General features: G+C 39.7%; 1 protein-coding gene across 2 annotated transcripts in view; it reads right to left on the minus strand.

Moving 5' to 3' along the window:
- Nucleotides 1–21,298, minus strand: part of LOC119022845 (FERM and PDZ domain-containing protein 1) — a 44,091-nt gene that overhangs the window by 11,934 nt on the left and 10,859 nt on the right. For both annotated transcript variants that reach the window (XM_037104216.1, XM_037104224.1), the window contains 6 exons: nucleotides 19,936–20,049; nucleotides 12,034–12,156; nucleotides 11,557–11,720; nucleotides 5,233–5,335; nucleotides 5,054–5,099; nucleotides 3,761–3,865 (listed from right to left, as the gene is read on the minus strand). In XM_037104216.1, coding sequence (XP_036960111.1) covers nucleotides 3,761–3,865; nucleotides 5,054–5,099; nucleotides 5,233–5,335; nucleotides 11,557–11,720; nucleotides 12,034–12,152 — 537 coding nt within the window. In that variant the 5' untranslated portion in view covers nucleotides 12,153–12,156; nucleotides 19,936–20,049. The remainder of the gene's footprint in view (nucleotides 1–3,760; nucleotides 3,866–5,053; nucleotides 5,100–5,232; nucleotides 5,336–11,556; nucleotides 11,721–12,033; nucleotides 12,157–19,935; nucleotides 20,050–21,298) is intronic.

Below are 21,298 nucleotides of genomic sequence, written 5' to 3' on the forward strand. Positions count from 1 at the left end.
AGGTCAGAAGTGTCAGGTGAAACTGTGAGCATTACAAATTATACCTCTAAAAAAAGAGAGAAGCTGATTTTCAGGTATGTTGTTCTAGAATAACAGTAAAGTCTTGACATGGGACTAGGCAACAGGCAAAGTGACACAGAGACACCAGGCTATGAAGAGCTTTAAAAGTACTAAGAAAATTCTTCAGTTTGGTTTTTCTAATACAGTGGTAGCCAATGTAAAGACACTAGAAGGGTGTAATATGCTGCCTTTTTAATTTAAATTCATAAATCCATAAATCAAATGACAAAATTAAAGCCTGTACCATTAATTTGGTTTCTCTGCAGCTCAGAAAATATCACAATGTTGAATATTATTTCAGTGATGAAAGCACAATTCACTGACCTTAGTTTTGAAAAGCTTTTTGAGACTAAGGTTGGGATCAAATAACACACCTTGGTTTTTGACAAAGACTCAATGAACCATGTGAGAACTGCAATTCTATATGCAGATTTTCAGGGCCAAATGTAGCACAGATACACAGAATATCTGCAAAGGAAAGTGTAAATAATGCACACTTCTATCCACTACACGTTGTTTCAATATGATAACTGGCAAAACCAGTTCTCCAGTTGAGTGCCATTAAACCACCTAAGAAGAAGAGGACACTAACTGATGAACAATAATTGAAAGACCATCAGTTGAACCTTAAATGATGCACAGGGCAATTATGTAAATATGACATTTCTTGTTGTGTCATGTATTAATTTGAGGAACTTTACATTGTCCTATTTGATTCTTTCATTATTTCAGACACTTCACTGGAAGCAATATGAACTCTTTCAGCTCATCATAACATAACAAACTTCCATGTTCTTCCTTTCCACACATACTTTTTCTGCTTATATTGAAAATGCACGCTAAAACAGGTGGCTGTTAAAACATCTAATGACAGAGGGTAATAGTTTATTCAGAACTGAATTGAAGGCATTTCTCAAGCAATTCTGCTTTTACAATTAAAAAAAAATGAATTTGCATTTCTACAATGCCATATGATCAAAGCTAACACATCACAACATACTTAGACAAGGAGAGAGACAGAGAAAGAGAGAGAGAGAGAGAGAGAGAGAGAGAGAGAGAGAGAGAGAGAGAGAGAGGGATTAGCCTTGTCTTATTTTCAGCTCTTCTCACGGAGCATTTCTTTCCATCATTTCCTCTGGCCTGTTTCTGTCGGCCCAGCTTATTCACTGTGGTGAGTCATCTTTTCCTGCTTCATCTCTGTTCGCTTATCATTTTATAAAGTGTTTTTCTGTATTGACTCTGTGATATAATGCAACATTGATGTTGGTATGTTTTGAAGATCAAATGGAGAGCTTTCAAATTTTAGACAACCCCTCCCTTGTCACCCTCCCATCTTCCATCTCTCTTGTTTCTGCTCCTTTTACAGTGGCTAACACTTCTCCCCCCTATCTCTTCTCTGTTTGCCTCTGTCTCTTTTCCTACCCCACTCCTTAATCTGATGCTTACTGCCCTGTAATCACAGACATTAGGACTGTAGGACGAGGCAGATATTGATCCGTGTTTTCTCTGTGATTAGTAATGGGCACTCCGGCCTCTGTGGTTTTCCTCATACAGCTAATTTCACATCCGCTGGCAGGGTGGGAACTCTGGCCAGCCAGAGCCAGGCATAAAAGAGAAACACTGCACAAAGTATGGAATAATACTGAATAATTATAGCGCATGTCAATATAGTGTCCACAAGTTACATCTGGTTACAAATGTCACTTAAAGCAATGTCTGCTTTATTAACAACTCAACTGACCAAGATCTAGGAGGCATTGAAGGGGCCCTGTGGTGTTTTCCTATGAACAACAACAACAACAACAACAACAACAACAACAACACAAATCGTTCCGGGTTACTAACCAAAATGCACTGTGTATCTATGAGGTCTAAAAAGTATGTGGCAACTATTTCCTTCCTCATGAAACATTTGTTTACATCCGTGTTAACCAGTGTTGGGGAAGCTACTTTGAAAGCATAGCTTGTAAAACTACATGTAGTTCAGCCTGGCAGTAGTTTGAACAAACTACATTTCTACCCCTGGAGAAATGTAGTTTGTAAAACTGCTGCTAAAAAAAGTAGCTTTAGCAACTACTTATACTGATTATGCTCATTTAACTCAGTGTTAAATAAGTCAACATCATGTGTAACAAAATATAATAGCCTACACAAAATTCACATGCCAGCAGAAATATGCCTCTCAACTCAAGTTTTATCTTTTGAAAAACCAAACCTGACATTTTTCGTCAATATCACAGGAATGTCCGAGGCACAAACACTAAGGCACTAAAACTAGATGCCTGGGCAGAATTGCTTGTTGACTCGACACATGCGCAGTCTCTCACTGTTTGTATCAGACAGCCGGTTCCGTTTGGAACTAAAAACATCTTTACTAACACTAAAAAGCTGCTCACATGCTGCACTGGCTGGGACACCAGTGCTGAACTTCACAAACACTTTGGACATTTTCGGTAGAGATTTGAAAATATTTTGTGGGGTCTCATCTGGTGATTTTTTTGAGTGTGTTTTCGGCTTGTAGAGCTCACATGTGAACACGTAGGTTGTGTCTGTAGATGCATCTATATCCAACATGTACATGCTCAAAAATGGCCATGGTTAGGCTGGCATGTTCGGGGGTGCATCGGGGGTAGCGGAGCACTGAGCACTGCCTTCATGGCACAAAGACCCACCCACTCTGTGAAGCATTTGAGTGTTGCCAGTGCAAGTCAATCAGAGGCAGTGTTGGCTTAGAATGTCATGACATGTTTCATGCCTTTTTTCAAAGAAAAATAAAATGACATTTATATCATACGGGTCCTTTTTTTTTTTTTTTATAAAAAAAATACATTTCATGTTATTGGCCAAAATTGTAGTTTGTAAATTGAGTATTTAAACTACAAAAAATGACTCAAAAAAGTACTTGACACAGCACAAAATATGAATGTAGTTTAACTAACAGCAAGTTACATCAAATTATAGTTAAGCTATCTAGTTTAACTACATGTAGTTTAAGTCTCCCCAACACTGGCATTAACTAGCTTGCAGTCTTCCTCTATGCCTTTGTTAATGGCACTGCAGCGTACTATGTGGCAGTTACAGCCTCATTTTAATCAGTGGAACAGTGTCACAAATTGGAATGATTGTGTATCATGTCATGTGTATGTGTCCTTTTGGAAGAGCATGAAATAATGAAAAACAGGGACCTAATCACAAAGAAGGCGCTAGCTCCATAGCACCACTGAAGTCTTAAACTCCAGAAGGAACCTTTACATCAATCACCTTTACCAACCTGGGGGTCAAGACCCTCCAACTGGATCCCAAAACACAGTATATCACAAGATTTAAGGGAAGAAGCGATAAAATATGTTAATGTATAAATCAAATGTATTTTATTTTCTTATGAAATGCCTTTTTTTCCCCACCTCATTAGGCCATCGCAAACATGGCTCCTTACTGAAATATCATTTTGACACCTGACAACAAATGTGTGGGGGCCATTACGGGCATAAGTAGTTCTTATATCTGTTAAATATATATAAAAAAAATGACAGTAACTCATGTATTTTATACTCTATACCACTATTTAAACCTGGTATAAACACATACATGATGTATCTGGATATCTTATGTAGATGCAAATGAATGTTAATGCCACTGACTAAGTTCAAAGACACTTAGCTGGCAATTTCCACGTAATTTTCCATGTACTCTCACTCACCTGAGAGTGTCCATTGACTTCCACCTCCTCAGCAAAGTGAACTTTAACAGGGTTGGACCTGAGCTTGGCCCTCTTCTCTGGAGTGATGAATGATGACTTGGGGCCCTGGGAAGAACACAGGTCAATTAATCAAGTTGTCACAGTATTTCTTACAATTTAATTAGGAAATGAGTGAATTGAAAATATGCAAAACCCTTTTACTTTTGTAAATGTATCCAAACACATCTGACTATTAAATGGATTGATAATTTATACCCAGTCTTTCTTTGGCAGTATTCTGTGACAGGTTGCAGACTCAAACTTAAAGCAGTTGAAATCACTTCTGCCATTAAAGCTATTAGGCACTGGGTGCATCCAATTTAAAAAATGTATTAATGCAGTAACTGCAATCCTTCTCAAAACAGCACACTCTTCCAAATACATGAAGGTCTACATTTAGGAGTTATACATTATTTATCAATAATAATCCAAAGTAAAGCTTCTCAATGCAAAAATATGCACATTGCTGCGTTCATTAATACCAAACCAGTTATAGTCAGTGGATAAAAGCATGAAAAATCAAATAAACAAACATACAAAAAAAACCTGTTAAACATTGCATTTGTATTTCATCTGATTATAATTATAATCTTCAGGTTGAGAACCTTTTTGATGTTTTGCTACCGCCAACAAGCAGTGATGACAGTGATGAATACTTTCTGGGAAATGCTAATAATTCCTTGAAGCTCAATAATGATTTCTTAGAGGAGCTGTGAATCAGATGGTAAAGGTGCTTCCATCAGCAGAGCCGCTGATGAGAATCACTTAGGAGCAGCCATTTATTTACCGATCTATTTCTCCTTAGTGCAAACACATACGTCACCTTCACAGATTAAGGTCCCACACACGCACACACACACAGTAAACAAACACACATACACACACACACACACACAGGTTGTGTGATGATGGTAGAGTGTCTATTTGAGTGTGTGGGGGTTGAAACATGCTGTCACCGTTAACAAAGATGTAGTGCCGGGACCTAGGTGACAGGTCGCTTGTTAGCAATGACGCTCGACCCCAAGCCTCATTGAAATGCTGATTAATGTGTTGGGTGACAGCTTTCTAAAATCCTATGTGTGTAGAGACACTGTACATCTACAGTATGTAAGTATGTGTACAAAAACATGCCGTGTTTTTTTGTTTTTACAAGAGAAAACAAGAAATGTTCATCTAAAATGCTGCTGGAATTGAATTGCAATTAGGAATCTATCAGTGTTTCTGTTTCTGCAGTTCTACATCAAGCAGACTCACCAGCATTGTTCTGAGGACAGTCATGGTCAACGAATCTTGACACTCCCTGAAAAAAAAAGGTAGCATGAGATTTGACGTGTATATCTTAATTTCAAACAGCAGTTTGTACTGATTCTCATGCCTCATGATAATCGTGTGTGTGTGTTGTGTTGTGTATGAATGCAGCTGTCGGTGTGGACCTGATTATTTCAGCAGCTTGCTCCGGGGTCAGGTCATCGACAGCGACGTTATTGATCTTCACAAGCTGGTCGCCGGGGACGAGCCGGCCATCTGCAGGACCACCTGGACACACAAAATGTCCTTGTGTTGTCATGCCTGAGCGTGTTCAATTGGCCTGCATTCATGCTGCGACCGGGATTGATGACAGACTGTAGCCTGTATTCTAGTGATCTCCTTTCATCTCACACTGATGCATAATTTTTCACACAGCAGTCCAAACCTCCCCACTGCAGAGAGAACAGCAGCCTAATCACTGTAATACTATACACTGTGTATCAAACAACTGCATATATCTCTGCTTAATTTAGCATTCTACTACCATCCTAACGTCACCTTTCTTTTAGTGTCCCTAGATCAGTACCCAACATTAAATGGCTGCTGTTAGCCCTTCTGATGTCATTAGTGGCAAAGACTGTTAATGAGTCTCTGTATTTGCATACTGTACAAGAATACCTTGTACAGTATGCACTGTTAGAACATACAATTGTACACCAGTATAACAGTGCTGTGACCAGAAGTTACAGCTGAAGATCATTTCTTGCACATCCAATTTTCAAAACTCCTCCAAATACATTGATGATGCTGTTCCATACAGTGCATATTTGGATTTTCAGAGTCTGTCTTCGAACAATATTCTGATGTCCAAATGAAGACTGAAAAACTTTGGGCAACAATTTATAGTAAACATTGTTAATACATGGTAAGTGCGTATTTAATTCAACTTTAGTTAATAGTTATTTCACTGAAAACAAACAATGCAGTGATTTATAAACCATCAATTACCCACACCACAGAGGTTATGCTTTCACTTGTGTCTGTTGGTTAGTTGACAGCAAATAAGACTGCTTACAAACGCTAACAAGCTAACGGCAGCTACAGTACATTTAGAAGCAGTTCGCACTTACATTAGCAACAAAGCTGCTGGTGTCTGTCAACCAGGAAACTACATGAACAGACTTGGTACTCTAACTGGCCTCCTTTGTTGTTTTCGGAGGCTGAATTTGATATTGAAGTAGGCTTTTTTTTTTTTTTTTTTCCCTTGGCGGAGGCATGTGCTCTTACTGAGTGCCATTCTATTTATACAACTGTTTATTCTAAAGTTAAACATTTGGTTTATTATACTTTGTAAATGGTTAATAAATGCTCCATAGCAATGTAAATGACCCTTATAAAGCTAAAACTGACCTTATAAAAACCTTAACAATTGTGAATAAATACTGTATAAAGCAGTCTAGGGAAATAACTTAATAACAGTTTAACTAACTATAAATTTACCATTCATTAATGATAGTTAAAAGATAAAGTGTTACCACCCTTTGTTCTTGATGTTGTCACTCCTCCTGTTCATACCGGCCATTAAAAGATGGCCATTAAATTTACAGTCCTCGTTCTGTGCAAGGACACAATGTTTTTAACAATTCAGTGTTTATCTTTAGCAAATATGAGGATTGAGCAGTCTGTGCTTTTCATACAAAACTCCCTGTTCACATTACTATCCCTTCACTGCTGCACAGAACAACACAAAGAGTGAATTTTATACAAAAAAACAGTCACTTGAATTGACTGAACCTAAAACATGGGTATGAGAATGGTATTGTGTCAGTGAAGAAGACAATATTGCAATGAAGACATGGCAAGGGATACGCTCTAACAAAGCTTTAATTGAAAGTTTATATATTTTATTTATACAAAACTTAAAAAGATTCTTTATTTTCTCATGTAGAAAGCTGCTTTTATTATGCACATTTTATCTACTTCTATATAATTAATATTGTGGGATAAAAGGGTCTATTTTTTCTTTTTTTGAACAATCATAGAGGCATGAACAGTGTCTTTGGCTGAGTTTCCACCATACAAATGTTGAAATGGGCAGTAGAGCAAAAATCTTGGCTCTGAACACAGGAAACATACATGAATTCATGTGGGTATTGTGCACAAAAATCCAGATTTGTATCCTAAATTATGTGGAATCTCTGTCTAGTATGTCAATAAAAACATGCATACATATAGACTTTCTTCCCACTTTCCACTGTAGACCACTCCCTGCTATCACCTCCATATTACAATTATCCATAGCATCCTCAGCATATTTTTCAGGGAACCTTCCAATACCGAGTAATGCAATTGTGGCAGTAATGGTTATTACTTGATGCTACATCCAAACATAGATATAGACAGATGGAGGTGACACGGATAGCTCTGGAAATGCTTTTAAATGAAGGCCTCATATTTCACTGTCAAGATGCTGCAGCACGTGCCACAGAGACACAGAGAGAGGAAACACAGAGCCAAGCCTTAGTGGGGCCACTGGAGACCGTGATGACCGTGCACACGTGTGTGTGAGTGTGTGTGTGTGTGTGTGTGTGTGTGTGTGTGTGTGTGTGTGTGTGTGTGTGTGTGTGTGTGTGTGTGTGTGTGTGTGTGTGTGTGTCTGTGTCTGTGTCTGTGTGTATGTGTGATCGGTAGAAGCAGATGGTGACAGAACAGACTTGAGCCAGACAGGAGAGAGCAAGGTAATCTGCCCTCAGACCTCAGGGGGATTCAGATCGTTGTGGCTCTGCAGCTCAGCAGCAAAATGCACTTCAGAGTACAAATACAAGCAGAACACAATACACAGTGTGTACTGAAGTCATTCAATACAGCATGTCCCATACATAGAACCTACTTGCGCTGTCTGCCCAGGTAGATGCAAATCTTAATACATACTTTTAACTAACTTTCCACCAGCATGCCTTCATGGTCAAAGTGATTAAGTGATTAATGATGTCAACTCATGTATTAAGTCACATGCAAGATAACCTTTGCTGGTAGGTGTTATACCTTGACAAACTGCATCCACAATATCTATAGGAAATACATTTTCATGGCCTCATCTTTTAGATGAATCTGAGCTCTGATTGCACTGCAGCTGTTCCTCAGAATGGATGTTTCCAGTGTGGCTCAATTTGCACAATACATAAATAAAATGACTCAAAATACAAACTACTTGTGTTTATGTATTCACCTATAATGTCACTAATCACTGTACTACCAATTACATCAGTGGTATTGTCTATTTAGCTTAGTGTTTGTCTGAGTGCCACATCTCATCATGATGAAAAAAATTTGATCATTAGAATTTGACTGTGTGGTCAGTTATAATTGACTAATGTACAGTATGTAAACATGCCACCAGAGAACACTGGTGTTAAATAACCTCTGTAATGAGGATTAGAGAGACCTAGTCAGGTAACTGTACATTACCGAAACATACTATCCAGTTAGCTGTATTTTTTATCCCAAGTATGCCACAATGGATTGTTTTGTAATTTGTTGAGACTCCAACTTAACCTCCACCTCAGGAAACAGGGATGAAGCTCACTCACCTCAAATTAGCTGTGCTACAACTGCTGCTGACTGGATGAAAAATGGTACATCAGACTGCCTTGTGCAACAGAATGCTATACAATAATGTTCCATCCTTCTATTAGCTAAGGGGTCCTTGGCCTTGGGTCAAATTAAGAGGAATGTACATAAGAAAAGATTAATATTATTGACTAAAAACAAAGAAATTGTATTTTCTGAACTGTCCATGTCACAATTTAGAACAGTACACTCTACCATGCAAAGAGAGGAGTTTTGTATAAATATTGTGTTTACAACATGTTATGTACGAACACACTGTAGGCACGGATTGCCAGTACAATTTAAGGAATCTCTGAATGATTAGCTATGCACACAGCACACAGGTTGGCATCAGCTCTAAAAGGCAGTTAATCCTTAAGTAAGTATGATGGCTGTAAGTAAATCATATTCAGGATACTGTATATAATGATGGATGATTTAGCTCTCTCAATGGAGAGAAACGTATCTGGCTCTGAACAGAAGAAGCCCTTTCAAATCATGCAGCAGGACAAACCATTAGTGTTGCATCACTCTTTTCAAGTTCTGCAATCGACACTAAAGCTAAGCATCATTAACAGGGGTGTACAATACTGTACATCTGTGAGTTTCAGAATTGTGCAAAACTATATATTTCTAAGGTTACATTGTGAAGAGCAGAAGGTGCAGTGCCTTTACTGAAGTCGAGGTGACATGTCCACGTACCTGGAGCCAATCCTAGCTGACTCTGGGCGAGGGCAGGGTACACCCTGGACAAGTCGCCAGCTCATCGCAGGGCCCTCACTGATGGCAGAGGCTGCCATGCAAGGTGCCAACTGCACATTACGTTCTGGGTTTTGAACCAGCGACCTCAGTAGAAAGTTGCTCAACAGATTTTTCCTGTCAGACTTTCAGCTGTATGCAATCCCACCACCTTCACTGAGAGTCCAGTCACAGCCCTAATCCCACTCTTACCTCTCTCCTGCATAACAGAAAGTACATAAGGTATGTGATTGGAGGAGGTTCTTGGCGAGAGTTAACAGCCTGGAAGAAGTGCTGCATGAGAGCCTCAATTAGGAGCAAACAGTGCTCCCTCTTCTTGAAAATCTCCTCCTCTCTTTTGCCTCCTCATTATAGTGAAGATACTTCACACACACACACACACACACACACACACACACACACACACACACACACACACACACACACCAGCATCAGTTCTACACTATGTTTTCTGTGTCCATGTATGCAGTATGAGCATACAGTATTGGCTCCCTCTGAGTTTCCACTTTTTACAGTTTGAGTTGTTCAGCGGCCAGATGCCTGCAGTTGTCTGGCACCACTCCACTATTACATTTGCTGAGAAGACTTGCTCTTTGCAAAGTAGGAGGCAAGAGTGAGAATGAGACAAAAAAGCTTTGTTCCTGAAAGACCAGAATACATTTGCCCTCTTACTAATTATATGGTATGACATAATGCAGTAAAGGAAGGCGGTGTATTTGCTTGGATGTCGTACAGTAAAGCTCTTTATAGAAGCTTATATTTCGGTACCAAATATAGCACTATTGTATTAGGTAAAAGAGGCATCAATAAATTTTCATTGCATTGTTGAGTCTGACGACTCCTGTGCAGCAGCATTGTTTCCACCAAAAGTGTTGTGTCTACTGATCTTGACCTGGCTAGCAAGTGCATTTGTTTTGGAAGCGAGCGAAAGAGTGATATTTTTTATACTACTTTTCTTTTTTAAACACAGTTGCTTGCAGGATGCATATTGATGAAGTAATGTATCTTTTTATGGCTATGAACATGACGATGTAACAAATTTTGTGTTAATACTCCCACACCTACAGGATGTTACACTCTTAAATTCTATAGCAAGCAAATTTGGTTGTTCTGTAATTTTATTGAGCTAAATTTAAAGCTATCAACATTCCTTTGTAATGTTAATATTTACATAATAGCAAGCTAAATAAAAGTACGAAATACCTCAGTACATACTTTAGCTCAGTTGCAAGGTCAACATAAAACGTTAAGATATAAGCCAGTTGTTCCACTGCCATACAACAACACTACAAGGCAGCTTCTTTCCTCAGGCCGCGAGAATGATTTATAATTTTAGGAATTCAACCCTGTTACAGGCATTAAGAATTACTACATATAAATAGCCAAACTGCTCATTGATGGTCTTGTTTGCTTATGTAGGTCATCCAGAGACATCAGTACTAAACTGAGACTGTTTCACAGCTAAAAGTTCCTTGTAGTGCATCTAAATAGACTCTAAGATGAATAATCCCAGTCTCCATAAACAGATGATAACTCTGGTTCAATTGATTATATTTGACTGAACTGACAAAACAATACTAAACAGCTCCTGATAAAAAACTGTATCTACAATACTCTAAAAAGTATGTCCTGTAAATCTGTCAGTATGGCCCTGACCCTCCCATGGGTGGGGCAGGTTATTTCAGTGCTGCTGCCATAGCGGCTCAGCACCTACAAAGTAACAGCTGTGCCTGTTGTGCCAAAGACACTGACAAAGCAGACCAAAACACTGCAGACCTGGCACATAGAAAGTGATCTCGGCGGGGAGGGAGCCTGAGCTGGTGTTGGGTAAGATGATAGGTACCAACCAGACAGAGCTGGGCCCACCTAAACCTGAAGAGTCAGCTGAAATCAAACCCCCTGATACAGTAGTAGTACTGTGTTTCGCTCCACTCATGAGCTGAGTGAGAAGCGCTGCATCAGTTTTGTACAAAAGGGTTGTATATCTGTATATAGAACAATCACGTACATGCACAATACCATTTGTAGCATGAGAGCAGCTTGCGCTTTATAACCACTACCTCAGAACAGACAACCGGCTGAGGTAGGGGTTTGGCTGTTAATAACTAATTCATATTTTGTCTGCACCAGTTTAAGAATACCTGGGGTGACCTCCTGCACCAGAATGGGGGTCTGGGAAGACAGAGTGAGGCCATGAGAGTTGATGTTGTGGTCCCGTTGGATCTGAACGTTGAAGCGGAAGGGGTAATTCCTCTGATCTGAGCCACTGGACTCTGCCGTCTTCCCATCCGCTGCAACCCGGTCTCTGGAGAGGAGCAGGTGGACATAAAAACAAAGCCAAAAATAATTCATTCAGAATGATATATTGCCTTGCAATTTCAATTCTATGCTCTGACAGTCTTAACACTTTTTTGGTTAACAACTTCATTTTTGTATATTTAGAAAAATAAGGAAAGAAAGAATAAATACTATATAAAGTATCAGATATTGCTTGGTGGGTCATTAACGTATGTAAATGTTTTTAAAAAGGCCCTTCCCTCAGGCAAAAGACAAATTTAGGCCAGATAAAACAGAGACTCTAACTACTGAATCTAAATGAAGCAAAAACAGAGTTTTACCTGCTCAGAGAGTGAGACCTGCTGCCTAAGTCTCTGGAACGTCTCAGCCATCGTCCCACCACCTGCTCCACCCGGCTGGTCCTACGGGACGGGGAGCGGCTCCTGTCCTGCACCTCCATTTACCTACCAGGGGTCAAAAGTGCAAAGGGGTTACACAGATATTTAGTAAACTGAGTGTACTTATTTGCCAAAGCAAAAGTAAGTGAAATGTGATGAAACATTTCCTGCATGATTCCAACCAGAAAATATAGGCATACTAAACAGGACACAGAGAGCTCAGCTGCTGAAAAACATTTGCTGAAAACACACTCAAGTTTTTGTGAATGATCAAAATTGAGCTGAAGTGACAGTGTGTCAACAATCAGATTCAGAATACGAGATGGTGAATGATTAAGTTAATTGCAGTGGTGAAAATAATGCTTCTGGGACACAGTGCACACACTCACAGACACACACACACAAACACATGTATTAGCCCTGGCAGTGGGACGTCTGGGCTGAGGCCAACAATGATGTCATTTGTGACTTCATGCAGCCTAATAGGCTCTTAGCCCGAGTTATGAGCCAACTGCTCGCATTTTGTGCTCAACCCTCAGTAAATATCAATATCATTAATTCTGAATGATCAATAACGATGCAGTCTTCTTTAAATGGGTTCGTGTTGTGTTTGCTGTAAGGCAGGTGGTCTTTACAAATGACTGTTGACAGGCTGTGGTGCTCAGTGAGCTGGATGTTATGGACATGGCTCGCCTCTGGTGTCTGTAGGTAGGAGCTGTAGTTGTGAGCTAATGGGTCTTTGTGAAAGCTTGAAATTATCTATCTAATGACATATCAGCTCACACACACACACGCACACACTCATGCACGCGCAGACGCACACATGCACACACACATACACTAATGTTGTCCTTGAAGAGCCACTTAAACTCAAAAATGGAAACTGTTATATATAAGTTATTATCAAAATTTGAAATGCTTGTTAATTGTTTTGTAGAAAAAAAAAAGATCACAGTTTTACATTTGAGAGCTGAAACCAACAGATGTTTGGCCTTTTTGATTCAAAAATGCCATGGAATGAATAATCTATTATCAAACCATCTCAATAAATTAATAACAGAAGGTTTTATTGTTGAACTTAATGAATATGAACGAACAGAATAATCACTTCAGTTCTAGTTGTATTTATGCTACACTGGGTATCACATGTTCGTAGTAATAGACTAACTCATAGATTATGCAGTCATATATTTAGAGCTGCATGCAGACAGTCCATCCAGATACTTAAGTTTTTAATGTGGCCCTTTGGAAACAGTTTTTATGGTTCTGCTTGTTAAGTAAACTAGCACAAGCTCATCAAAGAGCACAAGCATGGAATTCATGTAGATGCTGTCCAAGACTTCCTCTCTCATTTACTTTACACACACACACACACACACACACACACACACACGCACACGCACTCACAGACACAGACACACACACACACACACACACACACACACACACACACACACACACACACTCACAGACACAGACACACACACACACACACACACACACACGCACACGCACTCACAGACACAGACACAGACACACACACACACGCACACACACGCACGCGCGCGCACACACACAAAGAACCTTCCCTCAAGTCTGATGACTGAGACAGTCAGACAAGGACTCGGTCATTAACCCTGACCTTATATCCCCTTTCACATCATTAAAGGCTAAATCTACTAGACTGGGAAATAGATACTAATGTACTCCTGAGTACTCATGTAGAATGACTTTAATATGTAAAACAGATGGAAAAGAATATGACTACTGAAAAAGTGAACACATGATTTGCAATCATTAGAAACTAGAAACCGTCTAGCGATGGGATCACTCCAGCCATGACAACCGTCAACATGTTCACCATACACTGGAGTAATGTAGTTATTACTACATTATAAAATAAGACCAGACCTATCTTTGAAATAGTCCTTCATTTTAATTTATACTACATACCTTGTGACGCTATCTCTGTGATTGTCCAGAGTAGGGTTGGGTTGATTTTAAAATATTCAAACCGGTTTTCTTATAAGAATGGAATAGTAGTACCAAATTTTCTCATTAGCTGTTGCAGGTGACTCAGCTGCTCCAAAGGGAACATAATGAGAGCCTGTGAATGACAGCAGCTCACAACTGCCAAACTACTCAGAACCGTTTCCGTGGTAGTGGGGGGAGCCATGTCCCTATTTCTGGCCCCCTTGTTTTAACCACAGCCACTTTCAACTCAGCCTTCCTTTTGATTACACACCTGTAAATTCTGGCGCTGATAGTTCCTACTACAAAAGGTGTCTCCAAGACCACATTTTAACATGATGACAGACTCAAAAGATGAAAAACATCACCAGCTGACACTGTTGCAGTTGGTACTGACCAATAAATCAATGATCAAAGGTGCCATTCACAAAGAATTAATGAATGAATGGATGGATTGATGATGAGCAGATGAATTAATTAATGCATGGATGGATGCAATAAATGAGTGAATGATCTCATCAGGCCAGTTGTGTCCCTCAGTGAGCAGATGCAGGATGGGATCTCCCCCAGACGGATGTTGTGCTGATGATGGACATTAGCGCCATCCATTAGAGAAAACCAGAGAGTGGGGAGGAGGGAGGAGGAGAGGGGAGGGACAGGGAGATGGGGAATTCAGGTTCTGAATAAGAGACTAGAAAAGGAAGGTGTCAAGTGAATCATCAGCTACAGTACGATGAGAGGAGTGAACAAAACTGAATGAATGGAGGAGAGAAAACAGAGAACAGTGATAGAAGGTGAGAGAAGATGAAAGAGGTGAGTGACACAGTGAGACAGCAATGTCTCCTGGGGGATCTTGAGTCATAAGCACATTATCTATCCATCTGTCTGTGGATACCCCTCTCTTCTCTTTGCTTCTCTCTTTCTTTTCATCGCATCCGCCCCTTACTTCTATCTCTTCCACAGCTCACCCCTCCTGTTTGCTTCACTCACAGGATCTCCCTTCTCCGGTTACACACACACAATGGAGAAGTGTACTTAGGTTTGTTGGGGTCAGAATAATCCTCCTAACTCATCAGCCTGGTGATCTCACAAGTGAAAATGATACAACAAATATAAAGGAACAGTGCAACCCTGAAGGGATTTCCAGAGGGGTTACCTCATCCTAAAATATCAGAAGTGGATTACAGCCAAATGTTGGCACATTTCAGATGGGACCAAGACTTCATACACACCTAATCACCTCTAATCTCATGAACATGTTTTCCTTCCTAAGTGGCTTTGATTGACTGTAGTGATGAAGGACAAGAACAGTGGTGTGCTCTGGGAAAACAGTGTTGAGACCGCACAGTAATTCTTGTTTTGCAACCACAGCATTCACGATGAGAGATAGTAACAGAGTAACATTAGAAGCTGCAGGGAACATTACACTGTACTCCTCTCTCACATCTACCGCAAGACACATCACATTTCTCAACTTTCAAGAAAAAATAGGTGGTTTGGAGCCTTATTAGTCTGCAACGGAACCTCATATATGTGAATGACAATGGGCAGAAAACAATACATATTGTACCATTACAGTGGGAGGGGACTGTTTCTTTGTGACCGCTATGTTTCACACAGTTTTTAAAAAGGAACGGCCGTTACAAACTGAGTAGGACACAAGCACAGCACACCTCTGATTCAATTCCATGTCCCTTGACACTTGATGTATCAGTGATCGCTTCCCTGACAGTTTCCACAATTAACCCATGGTTAATACACTTTTAAAAACAGTTTAGAATTTAAGCTAAAAACCTGCATGTGCTATCACATGATATTATGGCTGGTACAGGTTCACTTGACTTCACATACTGATACACTCCTTTTCAAGCAGCCTTGATCCATCCAATTGTTGGTTCCACATAGTTTTAACCAACCTAACTGAAAAACATAACAGTGTTAAACACAAAACAGTTGTATGAAACAACCTAGCTCCAGGCTACAGGGCCATCCACACCAAGAACAATAACTATAACCCCACCTCATAACTATAACGACAATGACAGTGGCGACCACTTTCAGAGCAATTTGATGACAGCCATTCAAAATTCATACAACTTTTACATAATGAAATATATTTACATAATGTAATTATGGGCTGCAAATAAAAACACAAATCATTGAAATCATTTTTCCTGAAATATACTGCAAAATCCTGCCGGGTCTTGGAAATGTGTTTTGTCCTTACTGATGCTTGCCAGGATAAGTAATTTCTACATACATACTATTCTGTACAGATATAGAACCTTCTCAACCTAGTTGAGAAGGCTGCTATACACATAAAAGTTATCATTATTATTTAGAATAACATTATTATTATAATAATATGTCTGTTGCACTTTGTTGCACAACAAAATTATACTATTCTTCATCGTTCTATGCCATGGTTGGAAAATATACATCTTTTGGTTAAATTAATGACATGGTTCCCCACTATATTTCAACCAGGTCAGCCAAAGAGTAACTGGTAGTAGTTAAACATGTAGAGTTTTATCTGACAAACAGACATTTAATCCTCTGGCTAACATTTCGATAGATATCCTACAGCTACAACATGTTCTGCCAGGTACTTGCACTGTGCAGTGACCTGGTTGCTGTTACTGGCCCAGTTACAACACAGCACCGATCTGGCAACCCTACTGTGGGGACAGGTGTAAGAAATAACTTCACGTCTACCGAATCAGCTCTAAAAAGTGAATCCAATGTATCGATTACAGCTTTAGATTTTTTATTTCTTTAAAATCCAACCAACTCCTCATCATGTAATCCCTAACTTGCATGTCTTCCTCCCTGTCTTTCTATTTGATTATTGTTTAAATGTGTGAGGAATCAGGTTTCTCACATGTTTATCTCTCACTCTTTCTTACTCATAACTGCAAAACAACCCTAACCCTCCACCCTCAGAGAATCACACAAGGTGATTTCTAGGTTTTCATCAAATTTACCAAAGTCATAAAAAAAGTTAGCTTACAATGTGATCAATCTTACTCACCAGGTGAGCTAAATCAGACCAGTATCCGAACAGTTGCTTAACTCATTACATAGTGCAAGTGACCTTTTCTTGTGTTCCTCTGCTTTGTTTTCCAAAGTTTTATTTCTTCTAACAAAGGCAGTCGTGGTCGTTTGTCTTAGGCTTGGTGGCTATAATGCACTGCAGGAAACCCTAACGTCATCTCCCAGCAGAGAGGTGCTTTGAGAATGCTGCATTCTTAAACTGGTGCAGACAAATACACACACTGAGACAAGGTGAGTGATAGGGCTGCAGCAGCACTTACAGACTATGCCCATTGCCCATACTTATGTTCGCTGCTGTACAGTCATTCATTCATTTATTCACTGTATTATCTCTTCTCCCTCTATCCATACATCTTCCTGTGTTTCACACATACTGGAAATATATATTTTTTTCTATTGAATGCCAGTGAAAACTGATCGCATAAAAATCATGAACACTTATACAAAAAAGCAATATAATTTACAGTGTAGAGTATTTTTCCTCATCCTAACATTACAGTTAACTCCCTCTCTGTGCTATGTTAACATGTATATGAACAATGTTCTTGTAATGAGTAATAAACAGTATGTGTTGGTGGAAAGAGCAGCAGCGTATATGAGCATTATCAAAAACAATGAGCTGTGTTGGTTGTCCTCTAACAGCCACGTAAGCTGCTGATTTAATGAATCTCATCACAGAGCTTAGAGATGCTGTGTAAAGTTTCAGTGTACCACAGAGATTAATCTGCCTTGAGACAAACAAACCATATTTATATCCAGACAGACATCAGAGGGTGAAACACTCAGTAAGATGGTTTATTCTATTTTGTTTCCTACAGTAGGTGGCTTATACCACTACAGCAAATACATGTCATAGTCAAAGTAATACAAGTAAAATAATGTTTTTCATCAGTGATAAAACTGTTCTATTGCAAGTATTGCATCTGAAGAATATTCTCTGTTAACACATTTAATTTCTTCTCGTTCATTATCTACCTGTGAAAACTGAAAAACACTTTATTACAACTTTTATGGTTATGTTTGGACACTTCAAGTTGATCAGGGAACAATCATTTTCTCTGTAAAATAGTGAAAGGCCAACAATGACAGGAGACAGGACACATTCACTGTTTGAATGTTTCACCAAAACCAGGTTTCTTCCTTAAGTTGGTGTTTTATTAGCCTCTGCCCACATGGAATGCAAGTCACAGTCACTTGTCTTGTGCTTTATTCAACCATCCATCCACCAAGACATGCTATTTGCTTCTCTAGGTAGTATGGCAACTAGGGCTGTTATGATGTCCCAATAAAACCATTTCTCAAACAAATCAAAAAAGGATCTTTGACAAAGAATATAAACCCAACTTCTGCAATGCTGTTGGAGTTTCCTCTAGCAACAGTCAGTTCACCATCTTTATGCACATGATAGAAACACACGAGTGAAAAAAACACTGTATTTGACATTACATACACCTATAAACACCATGTACAATATATCATGGCAGTCTTGAGTTCAACTGATTTCTACAACTCTCATTTTTATTTGATGGGATGCACACAACACAAACTACTTTGTCACAAAAACATTCATGAAGTTTGGTTCAATAATGGATTTATTATAGATCTTCTGCAACGCTGATTAAATCTAAATTTGCTGAGTCAAAAATACATACATAGAGCAACCTAAACTGTCAATTTTGAAAGTTGTGTAAATCAAATTTGCTTTTTAGCATGACCCCTTCATTTCTGCGAGTAATGACTGACAATGCCCGATGACTTTACTGGGGCCATTTAAATAGGGCTTGTCTGATACACCCATTAGACTCAGCCACAAACACTGCAATGGGAAAATCTAAGGAGCTCAGCATTGATCTGAAAGAGCCCACACTGTACCACACTGGAGTCGCACGAAGGTGGTCTGGGTTTATGGCGGAAATAAAAAGTGCAGAACTGTGACACCAGATTTGGGGTTCACATCCAGACTTCTCTCTGTTGCAACTGGTTTATGCAACAAGAGAACTTCTTGTTGTTCCAAAAATCTTACGTCAGAGCATGACGTATTTCTAACCTTTACCAAGTGCCTCCAGTGCCAGAACACAATGATATAAGATGAATAATGCAGGGGTCACTTGATAGACAAGCTTATTGTAAAAAATTTGGAAGAAAACAAAATTAGACATCATCAGTGAACATGTTACAGCTACGTTCAGTATCAACATCTTTGCATCTTGCCAGGTACTAACATATATAATTAACATATATTCCTAAGATTTAATAGAAAGCATAGGTTGCCATTTTGTTAACCTCAAAATGTATTTGCAGTAGCCACTTAGCAGTATACAAAAATGATTTCACTGAGACAGGGCTGAGTATAGCTGAACATGAACATACTTTAAACTGTAAGTATGTTTCCTCCAAATAATATCGGGTGTAGCCTCCATTGCTTGCACCATAAACTAGCTTTGTATAATGCTCTGAATGCAAACAGACTCTAACACACAGAGCAGGCAAATGGGATTACCAAGTGTGTCTGCATGCTGTGACGGTGAGCTTGTGCGTCACTCCCGCTGAGCCAGATTACGCTGAGCTTCGCCAAACCTTACAGGTCTGTTCAGAGTAACAGACTGACTAAAACTATAACACAGACTCTTTCTGTCTCTGGTTCACTACTCACTTCCCTCTCACTGTCTGTCTGTCTAACTCTCTCCTTATCCCACGCTCTCTTAATCCTCTTATCTCAGCATCTTTGTTTTTGTGTACACATAAAAAAATAAATCTGTTTCATATTTGCATTTACCGACTTAGAAAGACTGACACACACAAACACACACAAACACACACCTGCTCTTTGCCCTGTGTATCAGGGCTCCATGAAGGCGCCAGTTACAGTCCCGCTCTGCTTTCTCTCCGTCCATCATTCTGCTGCAGACGACCGGCCTGATGTGTGTTCATCTCCTGAGGGCAGACACAACAACAGAATTAAGGGTTAGGATATGCTGTGGGGCTGAATCACAGTCCGAATGATTTTGCATGGCCAAAAATAGTCTGATTTGTGCATGGAAAAGTGCACAGACAGACAAACAGATGGATGGATGGATAGATACATGCAGTAGGAATATCAGTCAAGCACCACACATGATTTAAAATTATCTAAAAGGAATAGAAAGCTATGAAGAGGGGAGTAAACAATGGAGGGGAAGCTTCTCTCTTTATTCATAGGCACTAATCAAACAACTGGGCAATCATCACAGGGAGGAAAAAAAGAGTGAAGAGGGGGAAATGAGCAGTGATGAGGGAAGGAGGATGAACAGATGAAGAACAGAGGAAATTAGCGGAGGGAAAAGACCAGAACAGACAGGATGAGCGGTGAAAATGGATGCACTTTGTCATCAGAGCAGCTGATAGACAGACACACTTGAGGGAAGAGAGAAAGGTTGAGAAAAGGGAAATGAATGAGGGAGGGAAAGGGGGGAAGACAGAGGAATGAGTCAGGATGGAGAGACAGACAAGGCGAAAAAGACAGCCAGGCTCCATCGCAGTAGGATGGGCTTGCCTGGGCTGCTTGTGCTGTTTGTGGAGTCCCACTTGCCCCTGCTCTGCTCCAAACACCATCCATATTTAATGAGGCCCTTACAAAGCGCTGGGAAAAGAGATGCTGGGAACTCTTCTGCACCCCCCTCAACTACCTCCGCCTTCCCCGCCACTCAAATTGTTACTCCTCAGTACTTTTCTCTTTCATAACTCTTTCTTGTCTCCTCTCTTTTTTGGTTGTTCTAAATTTCTCCTGTCTGACTGCTCTTTAGTTTTAGTTTAGTTTAATTTTAAAAGACTGATTGTTTCTTAAAGCTTCTCCTGAAGTACTACAGGGTGTTGAACAAGCACACAACGCTAAGCTATTAGCTCAGCATGTGGTTGCAGATGTTGTGCTTAATTCTAGTCCTGTGCATTTCAAACAGAATGACTGTTTCATGTCTTCTTACAGATGAAGTTGGGCAGAATCAGCTGTGCATTCTTAGCCACAAAGAAACAGAATGCACGTGTGCTGTCGTTCTCTTTTTCTCTACCACTCCCACTCACATTCAGAAACAAACTGAGGCACATGCTCTTCGTGGTGGTGTACGGGTGTGTACGTGTAACAGTGTGTTTGATTTTATGAGAGTATGTATGTTTTTATTATGTGAGTGAGTGGTTGGAGTTTGTGTAT

This window comes from Acanthopagrus latus, chromosome 1 (assembly GCF_904848185.1).
Source record: "Acanthopagrus latus isolate v.2019 chromosome 1, fAcaLat1.1, whole genome shotgun sequence".
Lineage (NCBI taxonomy): Eukaryota > Metazoa > Chordata > Actinopteri > Spariformes > Sparidae > Acanthopagrus > Acanthopagrus latus.